We start from the raw sequence: 20,719 nt of genomic DNA on the forward strand, positions 1-20,719 counted from the left end.
ACACACACATAATTATGTTTCATAGTCTCTTTAAAAATGTTATGATTCATTATATTCAAAATTCAATTAAGTGAAATATCATTTTCGGGTTTGAATGTTGCATCTGCTCAAGCTGGAGGTCAAATCTGGAGAAAAAATTTAATCACTGAAGGGAAATGATTCACTTCAACAAAAAAACAAAAAACATCAAAGCATGACGACGCTGGACTCAGTATTTGATCTCAAGAAACATCAGTTTGCAAACTCCTGACATTCACTTTCCAAAAGTCACATTTTAAGCCTGTCCATGCAATCATTTCCTGTCATCTGTGCTCTCTTGTCATGTTTGTGTGTGTGTGCGCGTGTGTCACAGTGGCTCACCGATGGTGCAGTGTTCACCCGTCCAGCCTTGGTGACAGTCACACTTGCCCTCTCGGCAGATTCCGTGGTCGATGCAGCGTGGGTGACAGTCCCTCTGCTCACATTCTGGTCCTGTCCAGCCTTCCTCACACTGACACATGCCGCTGATGCATGAGCCGTGGGGACCACAGTCCACCACACACACCTCTGTTGCAGAAGAAGACGAGGAAGAAGAAGAAGAAGAAAAAAAAGAAGAAAATCCATGGAGACATGAAGCTTCTGATTTTGTGAAAAGCCCTCTTCTCCTTCTGGTTTATCTTTGTGTTTTTGCAAAAGCTGCATTTCCCACTCAAGAAAGAAACATGCTCTGGTTGCCTCTGTTAAAGTAGGTCACTGTGTTTAATTGTGAACCAAACATGTTTTCGTTCCCGTTAGCCAGTCATTTTTAAGGATACAGTTGCATTATATGATAATATTTCATCAGAATCTATTAAAAACAACCTTTGTGTGGCATCATTTTCACATAGAAAACCTCATGCATTCACAGATTTATCTCCTCTCAGCGGTTTTTTTCTTGTATCACAATTCTTGTTATAAATAAGTGTCGACTGGGACGCGGCTGACACACAAAACTGAAACTGAATTCCCAATTAATGTTCAATGGGCTGCCACTTTGACCCAAAAACAATGCAAATAGAAGAAAATAGGAATGCAATAACTTCCTCTAAAAAAGTATCACATAATCATGATATATAGTGGCATCGATTTTATGGGTTATAACAATAATAATAAAGTGCTTGATATTAAATCTGTAAAAGACAGTTTAAAGGAACATGTGTTGGGATGCATGTCGAGGATATAAAACGGCATCAAACAAAAAACCTGTGCTCACCGATGTGTGCTTTTACGAAGGCAGATGGAAGACATCTGTTTGACTTTACATCTGTTTCAAACCAAAATTCATCAGCAACAACTTCACTTTTTGCTTTTATTTTCTTTGAAACTAACATTTCAGCCTCTGAATCTTCACACGACACAGCACGTACTGCAAATGTACTACGAACAAACAAATAACACAAGCGAGATGTGTCATTTTTCTTCTGCATGCACTTTAACTAATGTTTTTTAGATCATAATGTCAAAGGTCAGTTTATTTTCTCACGAGTGTAGAGGCCGTAAAAAAGGAAACAAAATTAAAGTTAATGCCGAAGAATAACAAGCCGCTGCAATTACTGTCATCTGAAAACTTCATATTTTTTTTTTATATCTAACACATCCTGGAAGCTTAGAGTGCCGGGCATGCCGAGGCGAGGGGTTGAGGATTTGAGCAAGTTCTCATATATCTGGACTCAGAGAGATGTCGGATCGACATGTTTTCATCAAGTACAGAGCAGCTGTGAATCTGTGTTATCTTCAAAAAAAAAAAAATGGATGGGGGGGGGGGAGCATGGATGATTGAAACCATGGGTGGTAAGTAAATCAGCCTGTGCTGGGCTAAAACTGTCGCTCAACAAGCTGGGGCTGCTCTTGTGTGAGAATAAGAAATGTTCATTTACTGGAACCGAGAGCTTCTCTCAAAGCCTCTGAACAGAGGAGCCACAAAGCTTTCCACTGTGACAATAGCAGTCAGTGTGCTGCTGCAGGAAAGCACATCGACTGTGCTGCTGTCCTCAGATGTTACGTGACAAGATGCTGCAAATTATTATTATTATTTTTATTATTTTACTGAAAAGTTTGGGGCTCTTTTAAAAAACTTGGTGTAGCCCACAGGAAACCCAGATTAGCCAGGAGACAGGATTCTGCCATGGCTTAAACTAATGTTTTTATTTTTTTTAAAGCCAGTCCTCAAACCACTGCTTTACTCACGGTCCTTTCTTTTATCGAGGTTCTATTCGCTGTCCATTTCCAGCTCTCTGAAGAGAGTTTTTCTTCGATTGAGAGACCTTGGATGGTTCTGATTAAGTCAAGCCGACACTGTAGAATATTAAGCAAGCCTCTGGAGGGGAGTCATTAGATTCCAAAGGGTTACCTCCTTCCCATAGAATCTATGCAATCAATTTTTCATTAGTGCAAAAGTGTTTATCTGCCTTTAACATGCCCCTGACTTGAGCTGGATAGGGGTTGTGGGCGGTCGATCCATGCTATGCGCTTGTTAATTAAAGTTTATTTAATTGGAGAAGAAGCACAACATTAATTAAGAAGGAAACCTCCAACTGCCCAGGTGGGTAAACTCCCCAACTTTTGGAATGCATCAAGGCTGGCCTTCATCAGTTGTGCTATTGACAGGCTTGAGATGTCTTGCTGAGTGAGGGCACTGTGTCTGGAATTTAAAAAAAAGCTTTGACTGAATAACAAATTGCCTCCCTCTAAAAAGAAGAAAAATGTGAGATGCAACAAACAACACACACAAAAACAACCCAAACAATCATTCTTTCTTCCTGGGTTCCGACCAAACATGCTGTTTTGAAAGGTCTGCACTCGCATCTATCAAAAAAAAAATACCTTCCAGCCTCCTTATGCTTTAATTTTTCAATTGAATTCCAGCCAAGAAATATATTCCACAGCCTTTAAACTGACGGAAACAAACTGCAACTATTGCTTTTAAAATGTTGGACTCAACTAGTGTTTCTCATGCACAATGAATCTATAGCGTGAGGAGGAAAACGGTGCATAAATAAAAGCTACAGATAACAGATGGGAGGGGTCGGCCTTTGAACCAACATGTCATCTACTCGTGTCGAATACAAAGCAGGCAACAGATGAAGAGACTCTTCTGCCAGAACCTGGGAGCGTGTTCTTCTATCTCCTCTTCTAAATATACACATATACGGTCGCTTATTTAGAAAAGATATATTAACAAATGTCTAATTTTAAAGGTTGTGTCATCAAGGTGCAACATCACATGAGGAGTTAAGTCATTGTCGTGAACATATTCTCTTCCTCAAACCAACACATGCTACAAGTGTTGATTGCAAAGCTCTCTGGGTGCGATCACACTCACAGTTTGATTTTATTCATTTTTAAAAAAACACAACGAAGCCAAGGCACGTTTGCTCTTTAGGTTTCAGACTCCAGACAAATCAAAAGTCACATTTAGTTCGTTCTCATCGTCATCTAACAGCTTTATCCTCCGTATGAGTGAGGGTCACGGGGGGGGGGGGGGATGAATCTACAGTCTCACTAATGGTGAGACTGCAGATTGCAACAAATGCCGTGTTTCCACAATACGTTCCCAGCTCACCTCGACTCGACTCGCCTCGGCTCGGTGCGCGAAACTGCCGTGACTTTGTTTTACACACACACACACAAACGAGTGACTAGTGACGTGTAAATCAGTTGTTTTCAGTGTAACTGAATCACTAGAATCAGTAAATTAAAAAAAGAGTTGCTCTGTACTTCGTCTGACACGTTCACTGAACTGAAATACAACGACAGGGCGTGTGATGCGGCACGCCGGTTGCTGTTGCTAACTACACCAGACTCCGCTGTTAAATAAGGAGATTTTAGTCATTTCATTGGTAGTTGTTGGAGATTAACCCCGATTTTTAGGATTGTGAAGTCTTTTTAACTGATCTACAGTTCGGCATTGTTCGGCTTGATTCTTGTGTCGCACATCGGACTCATGCCTCTTCCTGTGACTGCACTCTCTGACCAATCAGTGGCCGGCAGTCTGATGACATCACTCACAGTTACCAGGTACTATCGCTAATGGAAAATAACCGGGTCGTAGTGGAAAAGGGGCTAAAGTGTTGGAAGCTCATCATTATTCTTCTTTGTGTGTGCAGTGGGCTTTAAAATACAAAATATGGCTAGTTTTTATGTTTAAGCTGCTGTTGAAATGTTTATTTTTAAAGGAAAATAAAAAAAGGGGCTTATTCTAAGGCTAAGATCTTTATTTAAAAGTGATTACCAACTGTTTATTCATTTTCTGCAAATAAACCTTCCTAACTGAACCTTTAATGAGCTAGCGATGAGACTAAACAAACATTTTTTTTTTACATTGATCCTGTTTACTGCAACTCCTTAGGTGATTCTTAAAAGGAAAAGTTGAGGATCATCCTCTCTTTGGTTTGGGCTTTGCCGGGTACTTTCTTCTCTAATTTATCTCCTCTAGTAAATATTTAGCTCATAAAAAGGGAAAAAAAATAAAAGAAAATGATACATGAAGTGGGTACAGCTGAAAACCAGACTGTCTTTTATTTAGTTCAACATCACTCCCTGGGCACGAGTGACTGCTGGCTATCAGATGTCAACATCTGTCTCCTCACATGTGAAAGCTTCTGTTTTTCGTTTTATTTCCTGGCATCGGCTCACATTACTTACTTTCCTCCTACTTGGGGGGAAAAAGAACACGACACCTTTGATCTCTGTGCTCTCATCAGGACGTGTGAAGCAAATTGCTTAAGAGGTGACAGTTTTTATTTAAGTGCTCCAAAAATGTGCTTATTAAGATTACAATAAGAATACTTTCTGGCCCATTGTACCTTCTGCGTTTGTGGAAATGCTTTGTCTTCTGTAATTGTGATGTGGGAGACGTGTAACCTTGCATTCACGAGGCACAGTGCTGACACTCGTGTAACATGCGGTACGCAGCTCATTAGCAAGAGAAGTCAGGCTCTCATTCATCATCATGCGCACGACTATGAAAACACCAAGACATCGCAAATTATCTGCTTTGCTTCGGTCGCACCTGCACACGCTGAAAATCACACATTTAAACATCTGTATTAGTCAGAGCTTTGTTACAAATTCTAATATTGTGATAATTTAGCGGCGGTGGAAACTTTATATTTCACGAACATGACTGCATGTGCAAACCATTAAAGAGGAAAAGAAGTGCAGATGTTCCCTTGGCTTTGTAATGAATGAGAAATTCCATGTGTGAAATTTGGAGAAACTCAAACTTCACATTATAAAACTGACGACATTGTTTGAAATGATTTAGCGCAGAACAAACAGCACAGCTCCCTTAATAGCAGCAGTCAATGAAAAAATAAACAAATGGATTGTCAAAAATTACAGCTCTAAATTGCTTAATGTGTTCTTTTAATTCTCATATAGCCACTGTGTAATGTGTGATTTTCCCTTTTCACCCTGTTAAATCAACAAGAACAAATCAGGATACTTGTAATCATATTAGAGCCAAACACTAATTCAGTTGATTAATCTAGTTTTTGGAGTTAACAAGCCAAAGGTGATTTCTTTCAGGAATTTGAAGTTCTCTTTCTCTTATTTGATTGATTCAATTTATACGTAAATGTTGTTTTTACAAAACAAACCATTTATTTTTGTATTTAATGAATCAAGCAAATAAAGTCATCAGTTCTCGACTGCTTCCAGTGATGAAAAGGAAGTGAGTGACGTTCTTACCTATGGAGCAGTCGGCTCCCGTCCAGTTGGCCTCGCAGACGCAGGTTCCAGAGTCGGTGCTGAATGTGCCGTGACTGGAGCACTGCTCGGGACAAGTGCTCTTCAGGATCTCGCAGTTGATCCCGCCCCAGCCTGGGTTACAGTGACACTCACCGTGGTGACAGGCGCCGTGCCCGGAGCATGCCGGGTCCATGCAGTCCACTGAGGAGCAAACAAAAGCGAGCGCGACAGCGATGTCAACTTTTACCACTTTCAAACAGGATATCAAACCTCCTTATTCACTCTGGCTGTTTCAACTCAGTTAGGAGCCAAAAAATCACTTCTGGAGAGGAAGTGCTCCAGTGCCAGACGATGGCTGGCAATTTCACAGTGATCAGTGGCGGATGGTAGTAATTTTCTACCCTATGTTCAACCATCTCCTCTACAGCACATTATAGTGTACCACCAATACACTGAAAGCATAATTGTACCCCATTACTGGCTCCAGAAAAAGCAGTACAATTAGTGTCTAGACAGATATAATCAATTACTATTAACAATTTACAGATCAACAAATGAACTGGGTTCATAATTGGCAATTATGACCAATATAATCTGCCCATTACTAACAAGGGACAATTGTGTTTTCTCTGGATTCGATCGCCGTGCGCATTTCCATACGTGCCCGGACACAGATATTGATTATTGACACGAAACAATTTGTCTCATCCGAGCGGTTACATGGAAGAGCGAAACAACAAATTCACCCTCCACCCATGTTTCCTCCGTCTGTGTGAAAAGAAATACCTGTGATACGTTCACCGACGGACTCGATATCCTCTTACATGTGAGGTCACCGACCCCGCACATGTAAATCTGAGCGGATAATTGCTTTTTTGCCTGCATGGGAATCGATACATTTAAATGCACTGAAGTGAAAGTGGAGGAGGGGGACGAGAGAGAGGAAGAGGAAGCGGGGCCCTTTCCTCAATAAACGGAGGAACAGATGTCACTGATGAATTGATTTTAACAGGTGTCTTCAACTGTGGAGGTGACTGCATCAATGGGCACTGAACAATCTGTTCCACTTTGCATCCTCATGTGGCCTAAACACCAAGAGGGAGTTAATTGATACACATGGCATCAATAACAACATCCAAAGCATTATCTGCTCAATGGAGTTGAAAACACCAATTGCTTCACCAATGGACTGTGTCGCCTCCCCCCCGAGATTCACACACAACTATGTTGCATCTTATTGCCTCAAATCCGAGGGGAAGAAACTTTTTTTCCCCCCTCTTTACCTTGTTCACAGTTGGTTCCTTTGTGGCCAGTGTTGCACACACAGTTGCCCGCTACACAGAGTCCATGTCCCCCGCACTGTGGATCGATACACTGGGAGGCGGGGACGTCACACTCGGTGCCCTTCCAGCCACTGTAGCACTGACAGCGCCCCCTGGTGTACTGGCCATTACCGCTGCAAAGCACTGGACAGGAGGCTGAGGAAAGGCAAGTTTACAGAGGTCAAACGTAGCTGTTTAAATAATTAAACCCTTGGGAATGTCCGCGCTTTGCTTTCATGGCAAATTACATGTGTGAAGGTGGCAACCGCGTTCTCTCAGCTGCGTTGACTGGATTAGTTTTAAAATGCCTGCTCACCCACACTTGACATAACAGTATAATGGAGATTAATTCTTAAAAGGAATTTCTTCTTTTGCTTCTCAACACATTTTGAAAGCAACAACCCATTTGGCAGGTTTCACCCATTTCTCACTCTCTTTTTCTTTTATTTAAAGTTCTTTCAACCAAAAAAAGAGAAGTGAGACAAAGCAAGAGCATTTTTTTTGTACATAGCACATACTGAACTTTCAGGGGCGAGACAAAGATATTGACACAGAAAAATTGTAATAACAGTCTTTTGTAAAAGAAAAGGTGTGAACTATGCTGGACACAACTGCTGCTCAGACAAAACTGTGGTATTTCAGGGCCGACTGCCTTGAGATCTTTTGGATGTTCGCAGTTCTGTTGATGCCATATTCTTTTTTTTCCAACCAAGCTTTTATTGGTCAATACCAGCTGTCAATCACACTGGTAACTACATTATGTGCCATGTTTTATCTTCTATTTTCCCAGGACATAATTCACAAAATGTGCATTGTGTGCTATTGAAGAAGACTTGAAACTAGGTATAGAGATAATTAACTTGTCAGGGGAAATGTTTAAACCAACCAACCAACCAAACCTTTAACATCGCACGCTGAACATACAGAATAAGAGTTATTATACAAACATAATACACACCTCTGGAACAGTATGGCCCGATGAATCCTGGGAAGCAGTGACAGGATCCCGCGACACACTCTCCATTTCCGTAACAGTTGTGAGTGCACTCCATGACAGATTCTGAGAAGACGGGAGGGGGGGGGGGGGATTATGAGACTCCAGCTATTAATAACCCATCAGATCATCATCACTTTTACACCAAATCAGAAAAGTCCTTACTTAACGGAACATTTGACAACCGTAAAGTTACAGAAATTCTGCGAGAGAACTAGGATACAAACTTTTCTTCTTCTTCTCTCCCCCTGCATGATGAATCTCAGCTTCCTCCATGAATTGCCTGTCTGTAATACACGCATCAGACGCGGCATGTCCACGTCGCACTAAGGTCTAAGCTTCCATAACATGTATGATGGTGCCTGACTCTATCCGTCTCAGCCATGTTAAGCAAAACCCACTCAGACATTTTATATTACACCAAATAATTCCATTTCCTTGACACGAACCCCCCCCCCCACCGTCCACAACCCCTTGAATGACTGATCATGCCCACACAAGCCTCGCAATCTCCCAAGTGTTTACAGCCAAAATCCTCTCAGAGTTGAAGTTAATCTGACATATCCTACACATAGAACTTGTGTCCATTCAACAGACCATTGCTCATAAAGGGCATCCTCAAAAGACTGGGGGGGGGGGCCCTTTCTTTGATCAGCACTTTGAGGGCAAACTTTCCTTTTTGTTATTGCTCAGGCTTGCATTGGATGTTCATTGAGCCAGAGTTGGACCCAGGCAATTTTGACCTCCACACATCGATACCTTCATATTTGTAGAGGCGGATCAATGGCGCTCCCCGAAGGAAACAGAAAAACCTTAGTGATTCTGCTACCTCAAAAACCCACAAGGAGATTTCACAGACTTCAGAACATTGAAGAGGCTGGTAAAAAAAAAAAGGGAAGGATCAATGCTGTGTATGGTCACAATAATCCCCAGCCCTCCAATGGAAAAACTACATCTGCCTCCTGGTGGGGGAGGGAGGTCTCCAACTTTGAAAAAGCTCAGCTTCTTTGTGAGGCAACCTCACTGTTTGGTCACTCAGGCACAGCTGATTCAAATCAAACTGAAATTGTGTCATCACATAGTGTGCCCGTACCTTGTATGATGGTGTTATAGGACACCGCCTCCACGCTGCGCCCGTCGTTATAAAAAGCCAGGTGCCACACGCCCGAATCCAGGTACTGGATGAATCCGGCTTGGTGGACGGTGACTGGATGATCCAGCCGCGCTCTCGTCTCCGGTTCGGTCAGACTCCTGTGCTCCTTGGCGATGAGTCGGCTGCCGTCCAACAGCTCCACAAAGTCGTACTGTGAAAACAACACCAGAGGAGATTCCAGCAGATGTAGACGACGCTTTATTTGAACGTGGGTGTGATTAAATCACACAGTAAAGAGTTCAAAATGTTAATACTTTATTCGTTTTTTGCACAAACGGCCTGAAAGGAATTCTTCACAGTCATGTTTCAAGGCAGAACCACAACAGGTTGTGCATGCAGCACATCTTTTGATAGACGGTGATAGGAGAGTTGTTTGTACACTGATAGAGCCGATGCAGCTCTGGGGCAAATGCACACAAAAATAACTAAATGTGTTTATGAGAATTTGTTGAATTAACATTGCTAATAAGGTGCATAATGCAGACACTTCAAATTCTGTGTTGTTCACTGCTGACGAAATAAGCAGTGAAAAGATGGAGAATCTCTTCAGTCGCACAGAGTACATACAGATTTCTATTGATCTTTTTTGCACTTGTGACGACGGGCTGTGAAAACTGTGTTTCAGTGTTGTCCACAGAAGAAATTCACACACACACACACACACACACACGTGCACAACAGAGTGACAGGTCCATCACCTGGAGAGGGGAAAGAAAAGTCCTCGTGTGACAGAGAGGGAACTGCATTGTGTGCCGCTTTTTCAGCTACAAGCACCTGAAACTACAGCTACCTTTAGATTATCTGCCGCATTGTTATAATCTGTCTGCATTGTAGATCAGACTTGACGGCTCACGTTCATATCTACAAGTGTCTCGCGTCTGACTTTCACGCGAGCGTGACTGTCTCCTCAAATGACACACGTGCATTTAACTCTGTAAGACGACACGCTCCTCCAGTGTTCACTGGCTTCGGTTCTTATGCAAGCTCAAAAAAGCCGCATGGATTCTGACATGATTGTGCTCACGCGTGATCACTTATCTGATCTAGGACCACATAGTGAAGTGACACAATTCTGATTTAAAAATGGGATCGTCTGTGAAAAATCATGGAAAGTCAGGAAATTAGTCACTTCATCCTGGTAAATCTAAATGTACCCTGTGATGTCTGACTGTTTGCATAATTCAAGGAAGCTAAATCCAATGCAGCAAAGGAAAAACAAGCAAGAGAACACAAAGAACAAAACATAAAAACATGTGTTATGTTAAACCTATGTTGTGACAGGCTGCTACTATCTTTTTAATTAGTGGTGTTTAATGGTTGTCTTCTGGTAAAAATTAATTAACTGAACAGAATTGGTAGATCTGCAATTAAATCAAAGCAAACGCCAGTTGCTAAGCTCATGTTTTACAGATATACAGTGGACACACACTGCATACACAGAATAAAATTGATATTACATGGTATTATAGTATTTTCCACTCCAGTGTTTCTTACTGGATACACGCAGAGGGCCGCTGCCTAGAAATATATTTCTTCAAACAAACATTGATTTACGGGGTAAAAACGAGTACCCACTTGTTAATAAAGCGGCACATCTGCTCTCGCTGCACCTGCTCAACACCTGAACCTCGTTTCTGAGTGAAGCTGTAGGGTACAGAGCACTGCAGCAGGAAAAAACTGTGCAACACACACACACACACACACACTGGCAATCCCCAAACAAGCAATCGGGTGGAGTGCAGCACAGCAGATGCAGACAGATCCCCTGGCTGAGGCTGTTGTTAGTTACACAGATGCACTGAGCCTGCAGTGGAGAGCGAGCTGCTTAAGAGAGTGATGCATAGCAACTGGCACAAAGCTGCTTTCTGAAAACAGATTTAAATCCAATGATGTGACTGTTGTTTGCAGAGAGCTACGATTAATTAGCCATCGATTTTTGACTTACACACGTCTTCATTTCTCAATTTGAGACTATTGAGATTTTAAATTATGCGTATATTGAATATATTCATTTGGAATAAAATTTGAAACGCCTTAGAGTGATTGTTTGAGAGTGATTGTTCTTTACCTAGGTGTAATATCACCTCCCCAATAGAAAAAGTTACATTTTTTATGTTCCGAGTGATGTGGGAAAAGTAAAAAAAAATAAAATTTAATTTTGTTTATAAATATTATTGTTTTTTGTTTATAAATAGCCAGGTGTGCACCGCCCCCAGTGACCCTCATGTGGAGGATAAGGATAAAGTGATATAAGATGAGTGAGTGAGTGAATATTATAAATAAAAGATGGAAAAAACCAAAGACGTTTAACAGCAGAAAATAGAACTCTCCATATAAAAATAGCAATAACTGCATTACAAAACATATCTAATTCTTAATAAAATCATTGTGAGAAAATATATACACATTTGTTTCACTTAATATCAATCTCATCCTTAATCTGCAGCCTTGTGTAGCCTTTTTGCCTCTTAAATTATTGCAAAGCATGGCAGCTCCTGTCAATCTGATTTCGACCGGCTGCTGTCAGTAAAAACAAAACAAGACAAAGACAGAAGGTTGGCAACTATAGCAGATAACTTCACAAAAGCTGTGGGGAGCTGTAAACAAGTGCTATAGGACAGCATTCTTCAACTTCAAATGAATGATGTATACATTTGGCAACAATTTGCTAACACAAATTTAAAAGCTGCTTGGCCATACATCAGCGCTTTGTATCTCACATCTTGTTATTGAGGTGCTCTGCTCCCGAGTGGCCATACATCAAGTAATGGAGTTCTAAATCAGTGTGTGCACAACATTCAGCTTCACAGGAGCACAAAGGACTGAGAGACTGTTGAGAGAGCACGACCAAAAAAAAAGAAAGACAGAAAGAAAGAAAGAAGGAAAATAAAATAAAACACGATTTAGTTTGAAATGTCTGGAATGTAACAAACATGGACTCAAGCAATCTTTCAGCTGATTGCAAACAACAGGAGAGAGCACATTAGGCGAGGGCAGAGAGAAGTCAACACTGTGATTTAAACCCCTTTGAGTAGATCAGGGGGCAGAGGAGGGATATTAACCTGGCGGAAGTTGACTTCTTTGTGTTGTTGGCTTGAGGGAGAAGCAATAAAACAGTTCATCCCACAAGCCCTGAACCTCCAGGCCAAGTGCATACATCTCGATTAGCTGGTGTGAAAGCACCCCCAACTCATCTCAATCCAACAATACCGCTGAATAACAGGCAAGAGACCAAGCGTGGAGAGACTCCCGGATGCCTCGTGGAGAGAGGAGGAACACTCAGAGCCTGCAAATTCTCCAGCTTGTAGACTGAGTGGACTGAGCCTTTTACTCGATAACAACTGAGTACAAATTCCCCACGAAGAAAACATGACAAAAGTTTTCTTCCCCTCTCTAAGTTGTTTGGTTTGAATCAGCACAGGTAAACACTCAATAGCTAGATGGAAGAAGTCTATATTTGAGAAAGGTGGAAACACTCTTTTCTTGTCAAGCTGTGAATAAGACAAACAGTCAATTTCTCTCATTGGGGTCTTTCATGCTCACTTAAGTAAATGCATTGATTTGTGCCTGCGGTACCTGAACAGAATGTAATTTAGAGGGAGCCGCAACGGACACAGAGACCACCATTGACAAGTTTGAGTGTCAGTGTAACAATTACCCCAGACATAAAAGTGGTGTCTTGTTAATTAGTACCCTTTGGTCTTTGATTTTGTAGGCCTTCCTTTTCTCTAACTTGAAAGTGCCGTCCAGCTCACCTATTGTCACTGGCATTGGACTTTCTTCTATCAAAGAGTGGCCCTAACTGTCTGCACTTGAGTGAAGCCCATCTTTACTGAAAGAGAATGTCAAGGGGGTGAAGCTAAGAGCTTTTGCAGTCAAGTGTGGGGGGAAAATAGCCATTGTCTGAGTGCCTCCATCACCATCACCCAGCATTGGACATTCAGATCCAGAGAAATGTCATGCAAGTGACACATCACGCGTTTTGGAAACACTTTAGTTTGCAAATGGCAGACATTTAAGTGGAAGCCAAGGAGAGTGCATGCTCACACACGGGCAAATCGAAGCCAGTGGGTGAATATCTAAATTAAACTAGTGCCTGGTTACAGTGCTTACATGAACAGAATTTAAATAAGGGGTCTCTTATAGCTATAGAGGGCAGGGCTGCAGTTGAATGTTGAATCTCATTCACTCCTCTCACCAAATAAGCGTGAACACAGTCATTAGGTTTATGAGCAACAGATCTCAACTCTCTGCTGATATTGACATACATTTGATTGCGGTTATTGTCCAACTGTTATTAAAAACAAGGATTAATTTGAACCAGAATGCCAGGTAGAGACCAAAACAGAGCTCAAAGGAGTTACCAGAGCTCTGAAGTTACCCAAGCTCCTTCATAATGATGCATTTCCTTGTTATACTGTTATTCTGCGAGGCATATGGAAGAAATCATTATTATACATGAAGTTAAAGATGAAGAGCAGATGAGGTCCTATTATCTTTAGGGGAGTCACAGTTAATGAATTTCCATATTGGTTAATTAAAGTGGCTCAACAACGCAGTGAGCGTGCGGTGTTACCTAATCCGCCTTACACACAAGCCTCAGAAGCAGCAGAGATCCACCCTGTTGTCGTGTCCCCCCATCTACTTGGCTGTATGTCCAGCAGATTGATAGCCACAGCAAAATGAGTTGACTTGTAGAGAACAGTGGTAGATACAGCGCAACACCAGTGAGAGAGGAAGTGACACATACTGTATGGCACTTTTCCACTTTTAAATACAGTTCTAGTACCACTTGGCTCGGCTTGACTGTACTTGTTTTTTTAATTTAGCTTTTCCATTAGCAAAAGTACCTGATACCTGGTACTTTTTTTGGTACCTGCTCTGGCTGAGCCGGTACTAAAATGTGACGTGGTGGGTTAGCCCTAACCCTAACCCGACAAACAAAGAATCAAACTGAACAATGCCGAAATGTAGATCAGTTTAAAAGACTTGAAAATCCTGAAAACATGTGTTAATCTCCAACATTTAGCCCCAAAATTTCTAAAATATCAATATTTAACAGAGGAGTGATGCAGTGACTGTGTCAGACGGAGTCTGCATGCTCCAGTCATGCAGGAAGTACTGAACAAATCTTTTTATTTACCTGATTATAATGATAACGATTCAGTAAACCGAAAATAACTGCTTTGCTCTTTACTAGTTTGTGTGCTTGTGTCACATATAACACAACATCACGGCACACTGAGGAGAATGAGTGAGAGAAAAATTACAGCTCAACAACACATTAGTGATAAGTCAGCTAGCTTTCCTGCTAACACATTAGCGATAATGTCCGCTAGCTTAAATGACAACACATTAGCGATAAAGTCCGCTAGCTTACATGCTAACACGTTAGCGATAAAGTCCGCTAGCTTAAATGCTAACACATTAGCGATAAAGTCCGCTAGCTTAAATGCTAACACACTAGCGATAAAGTCCGCTAGCTTAAATGCTAACAAATTAGCGATGAAGTCCGCTAGCTTAAATGCTAACGTGTTAGCGATAAAGTCCGCGAGCATAGCAGAAGTGAGATTGGTGTCAGCATGACCAGAAGCCTCTGTCTTCCTTAAGAAGTACAGCCAAAGATTTGTGCTGCAACAGCCACGGTTTAGTTCTTCTGCAATTCGTTTTTCCTTGTCCATTTTCATTCAATGGTGAACACATGCAGCTTCTCAAAGCAGCAGTAACAGTAATAAGCAGCAGTAGCAGTCAGGAGCCTAGCAGCAGCAGCTACATGTTAAGTAGCCATGTGTTTCCTCTGTGAGGAGCAGCTGATTGGCCAAAAAAACAACAAAAGCACATTGTAGTGGCTTCTTTGAGAGTTCAAATTGCATTATCTCAAAGGTTTTGTTTCTACTTTGGTGATAAAACAGTGGAAATGTTCATTACAAAAAGCTGTACCTGAGTGTGAGACGGAGCGAGACCCTTGCGCCCATAAACTCCAATTAGTGCGTTCTTCTGTACCGAGATGTTGAACTTGAGAAAACGCGGTTGGTCCATGTTGAGCTGAGATCGCCAGAACACACCCGGTGGGACGCTCTGGCCCACCCTCTTCCCAACGTCGACTTGTCCCGTATCGATGGAGTTGTTCTCCTGATGGAGCGTCGGGGTTCTTCCTGGAAGACCAAAAAAAAAAAAAAAATACATATCATGTATGGTAATGTTCCAAATCAGTCATCACAGAGCTTCTCATGCCATCAGTTAAAAGCCTTCACATTCATCTAAAATACAATCTTGTGTTTGATCTCTGGGTTATCTGTAAATGCTGCGTTCTATCTTCTGCTTTTCACTGTAATCTGATTCCTTTATTCTAGCGGGGACCTTACAATACGATAGTCATATCTTTTCCAAATGAGTAGTGACTGAGCAAGACAGGATTAAAAGTAATGGTTCCCAGTGGTCCATGATGCACTGCTCACGGAAAAAAAATGACCACATATAATTGGCTTTTTATAAGACTTGAGCAGGCAGCATCTCCCATCTTTTCTCTGGTCCTGGTGACTCATATGGTAAGGCTTCATATCAGATAAGACCTAAATGGAATCTGTCAGATATACTGAGTGCTACCATTCCAGAGCAATAACAGCAAATCAAAACAATTTGGCCAATGATGTCCTTAAACTGTGTCCTTACTCTGCCAAAGATGGAGAAACGGCCAGTTTTAATATGACTCACGCTCACATGAAAAACTGTCGCCTGCAGGGTGTTATTACAAGAACAGATTTCATTGTTAAAAAGGAGCTTTAAAGTCACTGCTGTCCAAAGCTCTACTGTAGCGGGAACGCCGTGCTTTATTTTTTTACTGTGGAAATTACTTTAAACTCGTTAGCTGGAAGATGCAGAGTCGTCCAGCGACACAATAACAAATCAACCTTTGCTCCTGCAAAAGACGTATTTCAGCACGTGGACTTGTTATTACCGTGGCCGTGAGTGTATCTGTTTGTGCCAGACCTCAATTATTTGCATGCCTCAGTGTTGTGTGTGTGTGTGTGTGTAATGAGGCCATTACCTGTCACTTTAGCTTCAGTCAAAGTGACGACTGGAAGCCAAGTTTACCTCTGGGGAGAATAATAGCCAGCTATTGATTGCCTTTAAACAGTCCAAAACCTGCCTCATGCTATCTTAATTAGCAGTACTTATGAGGATTTAAATCTAGCCGAGTTTAAACAATTGAGCGTTTGCCCGGCCCACTCAACTCAATTAATGCTTCCGTGGCTGTGCATTATAAACACAGCAGTGTGCTTAAAGATTAATTTAGGTGGCTTTTGCTGTAAAGGTGAGCCGGGAGAGGGAGGCTGCTTGTTGTTAAATACACAATGGTCCCGAAATTATGTTTAGGCAATACAAAGCTGTCTGGAATCAGTCAATTAGTATTTGCAGGGCGAATGGGTCTTAATAAAGTCTAAAGCCTGACTGAGAATCAAGCATTGAACATTTCACTTTGCCATCCTTTCTCTAAACGTCGTCAGACAAACATTCAACACCAATTATTTTTCATTTTCTGAAAGGGAAAATGGAACCCTGAGGCAAAATAAACCACGGAAAAATCCTGGACTGTAGACAGTAGAGAAAATAGTTGAGTGAGTGTTTGGTCAGCGACATGAGTCTCAGGCAGTTTTGTGCAAGTTCACTGTTAAAAAAAGAACTGCTACAGAGTTCCGTTCCTTTACACATGAAAATGAAGTCAAAATGAAATGAATTTGAAAGAAATTCACAGGTCCAAACTTAAACAATCTATAATCTATTTGTTCCATTTGATTTATTTTCACTTCCTAACATCTACATCAGCACCATGGAGACGTCATGCCAGTATTGTAAAATGTGAAACTATCACAATTTTATCAACTGATTCTTTCAGTTTACAAAACAATGACTAAAATATTTTTTAAGTCATTGTTTTATAGTAGCGCAAGACACTTTATCCAGTCAGGAGGCAGAACCTCACAAAGAGGCGGTCCTATGTGGTCATAAGGTTAGGCCATTTATCTGGGAATAAATGCCAGTTATGAGACGACAAATGGGAGGAGAAAGGACGACGCCTATGACAGCGACTGACAGGACATTAGCCGAAAGACTGACAGCAGCTTTAACTGATATATTCAGATTCTTTATATCCTCACCATCAGCAGCCAGAGCTGTCACCGTGCTCGACTGAGTGGGCCCCATCTTCCCAATTCCTCCATTTTCAAAAGCCAGCTGGTTGTCCAACTCTTGGAGCTGCCAGTTGAGGCCGAAAAGGTGCATTGCTGTGAAATACACACACACACACACACACACACAAAAAAAATAATCTGTGTGGGTTTTGTAAAAATGGGTGAACAAATAAGCAAATAGTTGCACAAAAATAATCAAGCCACTTAAGCTCAAAAGACCAGTGGTGGTGAGCAGTGGTAGGCACAAAAAAAACACTTTAACTTCCAACATTTGTGTTCAGGTTTTGTATTTTTACAGCTACGCTGTCACGGGTGGCTTTTGTGTAAAAACAACACTGACAGAGACCATTCAAAGCCACTTCAATCAATACTGAGGAACCATGTTGCTCTTGCATGTTCATTAAATGTGCCACACAATCAGTCGCTGTATCAAAGAGAATAGCAGGCAGGGATTTGTTGTTGTTTTTTTTGACACATTGCTTTCACTTCAGAGAAACAGACAAGATGCAAAGTCTCAAACTTCCAAAGTCGGAAAAAAAGAAAGAAGATAAATAAGAAAAGGACAGACACAGTGATTGAGCTGCATGAGTGTGAAAAGATATGGAAAGTGAAAGACTTTAAAGAACAGAATAAAGGAAGTGTATTGACACAAGAAGAAGTGGTGCTGGTTCTTCAGTTGTCTTATGTAACTAAACCGTGTGCAGCTTTCATTCAGCTGACCTGCTTTATTGTCACAGCACTGGATTCAATCAAGCTCTGTTTTGTTGTTTTGGGAAATGAAGCTGTGTGTGTGTGTGTGTGTGTGTGTGTGTGTAGCGAGAGGACCAATCTCCTTCAAAGTCACCAGCCAGGGAACGTGCTGAGGAGGCATCTTGATTTACAACTATTTGATCTGTGGGAGGAACTTTTCTCTATAGCACCTGTCGCTCTCTGGGAAGATGGATATTGACTGTGGCAAATAACTTGAGAGCGTGAATGTGGGGCCAGGGAGAAAATCAAATATAGAGACTAAAGTAACGACAGAAAACCAGTGTGCACGGTGCATCATTTGGTACTTTAGGAAATCCTGATAAACATACACATGATCTAACCCTACGTTGGTGCATCAAAGACTCCATCGCCTTGAATTCCAAATAAATAATAATAAAAAAATAATAATACAAGTTTGACTATTGAGTGACAACGTTTTGGCTACTCACTAGATCCAGAGACGGCATCAACTTCACTGTCAGCAGCAATTATTGTGGCTGGTGAAGCAAACGAGCAGCACCACCAGCAAAAGAAGCGAATAGTGACTGGTCCATCAATACTTTTCTTTCTTTCTTTTCCCTGACAAGTCTGGCTTTTCTGTGAGAGCAGCGTTCTGACAGGACTCCCAAATGTGAAAACCTGCAAACATCAGTGCACTTGTATTTGTCTGGGCATCAATATCTTTTTTTTTTCCTTTTCGTTCATAACAGGTCAGAAAGAATTACCAGTCTTTGTCCGTCAACGCCGGATCATTTTCAGACAAAACGTACTTACTGTATGTACGTCTGACGCAGACAGACAAGAAGGAAATACGCCACAAATGGCCTTTAAAAATATACATTGAGCACTCTCCTTGGCCTATTTTGCAGCTACTGAGAGTGATTTACTTTGTTAAAATTGTGAAATACCTCTATATGCTGACAGCCGTGTTGCAGTGCACGTGTTCAGTGGATAATATTTACCAGGCTCAACAGTAGATATGTGAGTCTGGACCAGAATTATGGGCTGACTGGAACATTTATTCTCAGCAATTGCAGAAAATAAACGACTTGGCACCTTTCTCCTCGTCTAAAAACACCTTAACCCGCTTGATTCCTTGTTTAAGACTCCGGTTCATTTAACATGACAAATGCAGAGACTCCCCACAGCTTTTTACTGTGCTTTGCCGTCTTCAAGTATCATCACCTTCCCAGGTCTACGATAGGAAGCTAATTGTGTGTGGCAGCGGGCTCTCATGTATCTTGACACACCGCAGAACCACAGAGACTCTTCCTATCATTCATTGTGCTTTGTACACCGGGTCTTGAATCCCCACTTATCTCATCAACAAATTGCTTTGAGGTGAAAAGCTCTCAATTTATGAATTAGCATAAGTTATTCCGGCAGCACGGGCCAGTTCAATTAATATTTATGGGCTGCGAGCAGCTCTCTTCTAGGGCAAAACAGTGGAGAAGCTGGACTACCGTCTCAAAATATCAAAACTCGCCTCGTGGAACACCTCCACTGACGGTGAATGGGAGGCTGCATTTGTAAGTTCACAACACACTCGTCTAAGCTCTGACATCTACATGGTATTTAGTGAACAGAGGCACAAACACTTCTGCCCCAGATAATCCCCCTGGCTGCTCTCATATCTTGTTCACATCTTTCTTGGTTGTGTTTTTACCTGAAGAAACACGGAGTAATAATGTGACAGATAACTGCAACAAATAAAGTCGGCCAAGAAACCTGCGGCGGCATTAAAACCATTGACAGGTAAGAAAGTGTTTTCCTGATAAAATATGCTGATGACACTGTTCTGATGGGCACCGTCACCAAGAATAATTGGTCCACTTAACAGATAGAGAGGTGGCCCATCTGGAGTCGGAGTGTGCCAACAACAACTTGGAGCACTACCGCCTCAAAATTATTGAGATAAACATTGTTTTTGGTTCTGAAACCTGGCTGCACATCTCGCCAGGAACTTCCCCCGGGGGCTGCAGCTGAGAGCACGACTTAAATGTTCCTGTTCTGTGGGACACAGCGTTTCCTCAGACAAACCCAAGATTGCAAGACTGAGTTCATTCTGTCGGCCATGTAGCGATTAGACGAGCTCGCGTTGTCTCCTTTGTTAAGTCTCTGCTGGATTCCTACAGATTACGCTGTATGCATCAGTGGTAAGTGACGGCTGGTAAAGTTGGCCACATGCTAAAGGATAATTGGGCCACAACATGGCCCGATTCATCCGTGTTGACAATCGTGGGCCTGATGGCGCTGATGTGAAAAGATTAACAGGCCAAATGGTCCTGTAGTGATCGGGGGGTTCACAGACACAATCACTGTGTCACTGAGCGGCTTGGAGCGGCTCCGCTTTCCCAATCATAATCGGAACATTTGGTTCTAGTGGTGTGGAATGAAAGCCTTCAGTGAGCTATGAAGTCAAGTCCACAGAGGAAATTGTTTGTTTAAATGTCAAATGTGTGGTCAGGCATCGGTTGTCTTGTTTATGATGTACATTTTTTTTTTTTAAAGCTGTTAGTAATTGACAATCACAGCTGAACCGGTGAAGCCTTGTTGATGTTGTTGTGCGTGATAGTGGTACAGAGTCTCTCCTTTACTC

General features: G+C 41.7%; 1 protein-coding gene across 7 annotated transcripts in view; it reads right to left on the bottom strand.

Moving 5' to 3' along the window:
* si:dkey-237h12.3 (teneurin-3) overlaps window positions 1-20,719 on the bottom strand; it is a 165,081-nt gene that overhangs the window by 65,019 nt on the left and 79,343 nt on the right. For 6 of the 7 annotated variants that reach the window (XM_058649258.1, XM_058649256.1, XM_058649255.1 and 3 more), the window contains 7 exons: window positions 17,338-17,463; window positions 15,119-15,333; window positions 9,119-9,329; window positions 7,990-8,091; window positions 6,993-7,187; window positions 5,710-5,910; window positions 361-546 (listed from right to left, as the gene is read on the bottom strand). In XM_058649258.1, the coding sequence (XP_058505241.1) occupies window positions 361-546; window positions 5,710-5,910; window positions 6,993-7,187; window positions 7,990-8,091; window positions 9,119-9,329; window positions 15,119-15,333; window positions 17,338-17,463 (1,236 nt within the window). The remainder of the gene's footprint in view (window positions 1-360; window positions 547-5,709; window positions 5,911-6,992; window positions 7,188-7,989; window positions 8,092-9,118; window positions 9,330-15,118; window positions 15,334-17,337; window positions 17,464-20,719) is intronic. The other variant, XM_058649260.1, reaches the window with a different exon arrangement.

Source organism: Solea solea, chromosome 14 (genome assembly GCF_958295425.1).
Source record: "Solea solea chromosome 14, fSolSol10.1, whole genome shotgun sequence".
NCBI classification, from domain to species: domain Eukaryota; kingdom Metazoa; phylum Chordata; class Actinopteri; order Pleuronectiformes; family Soleidae; genus Solea; species Solea solea.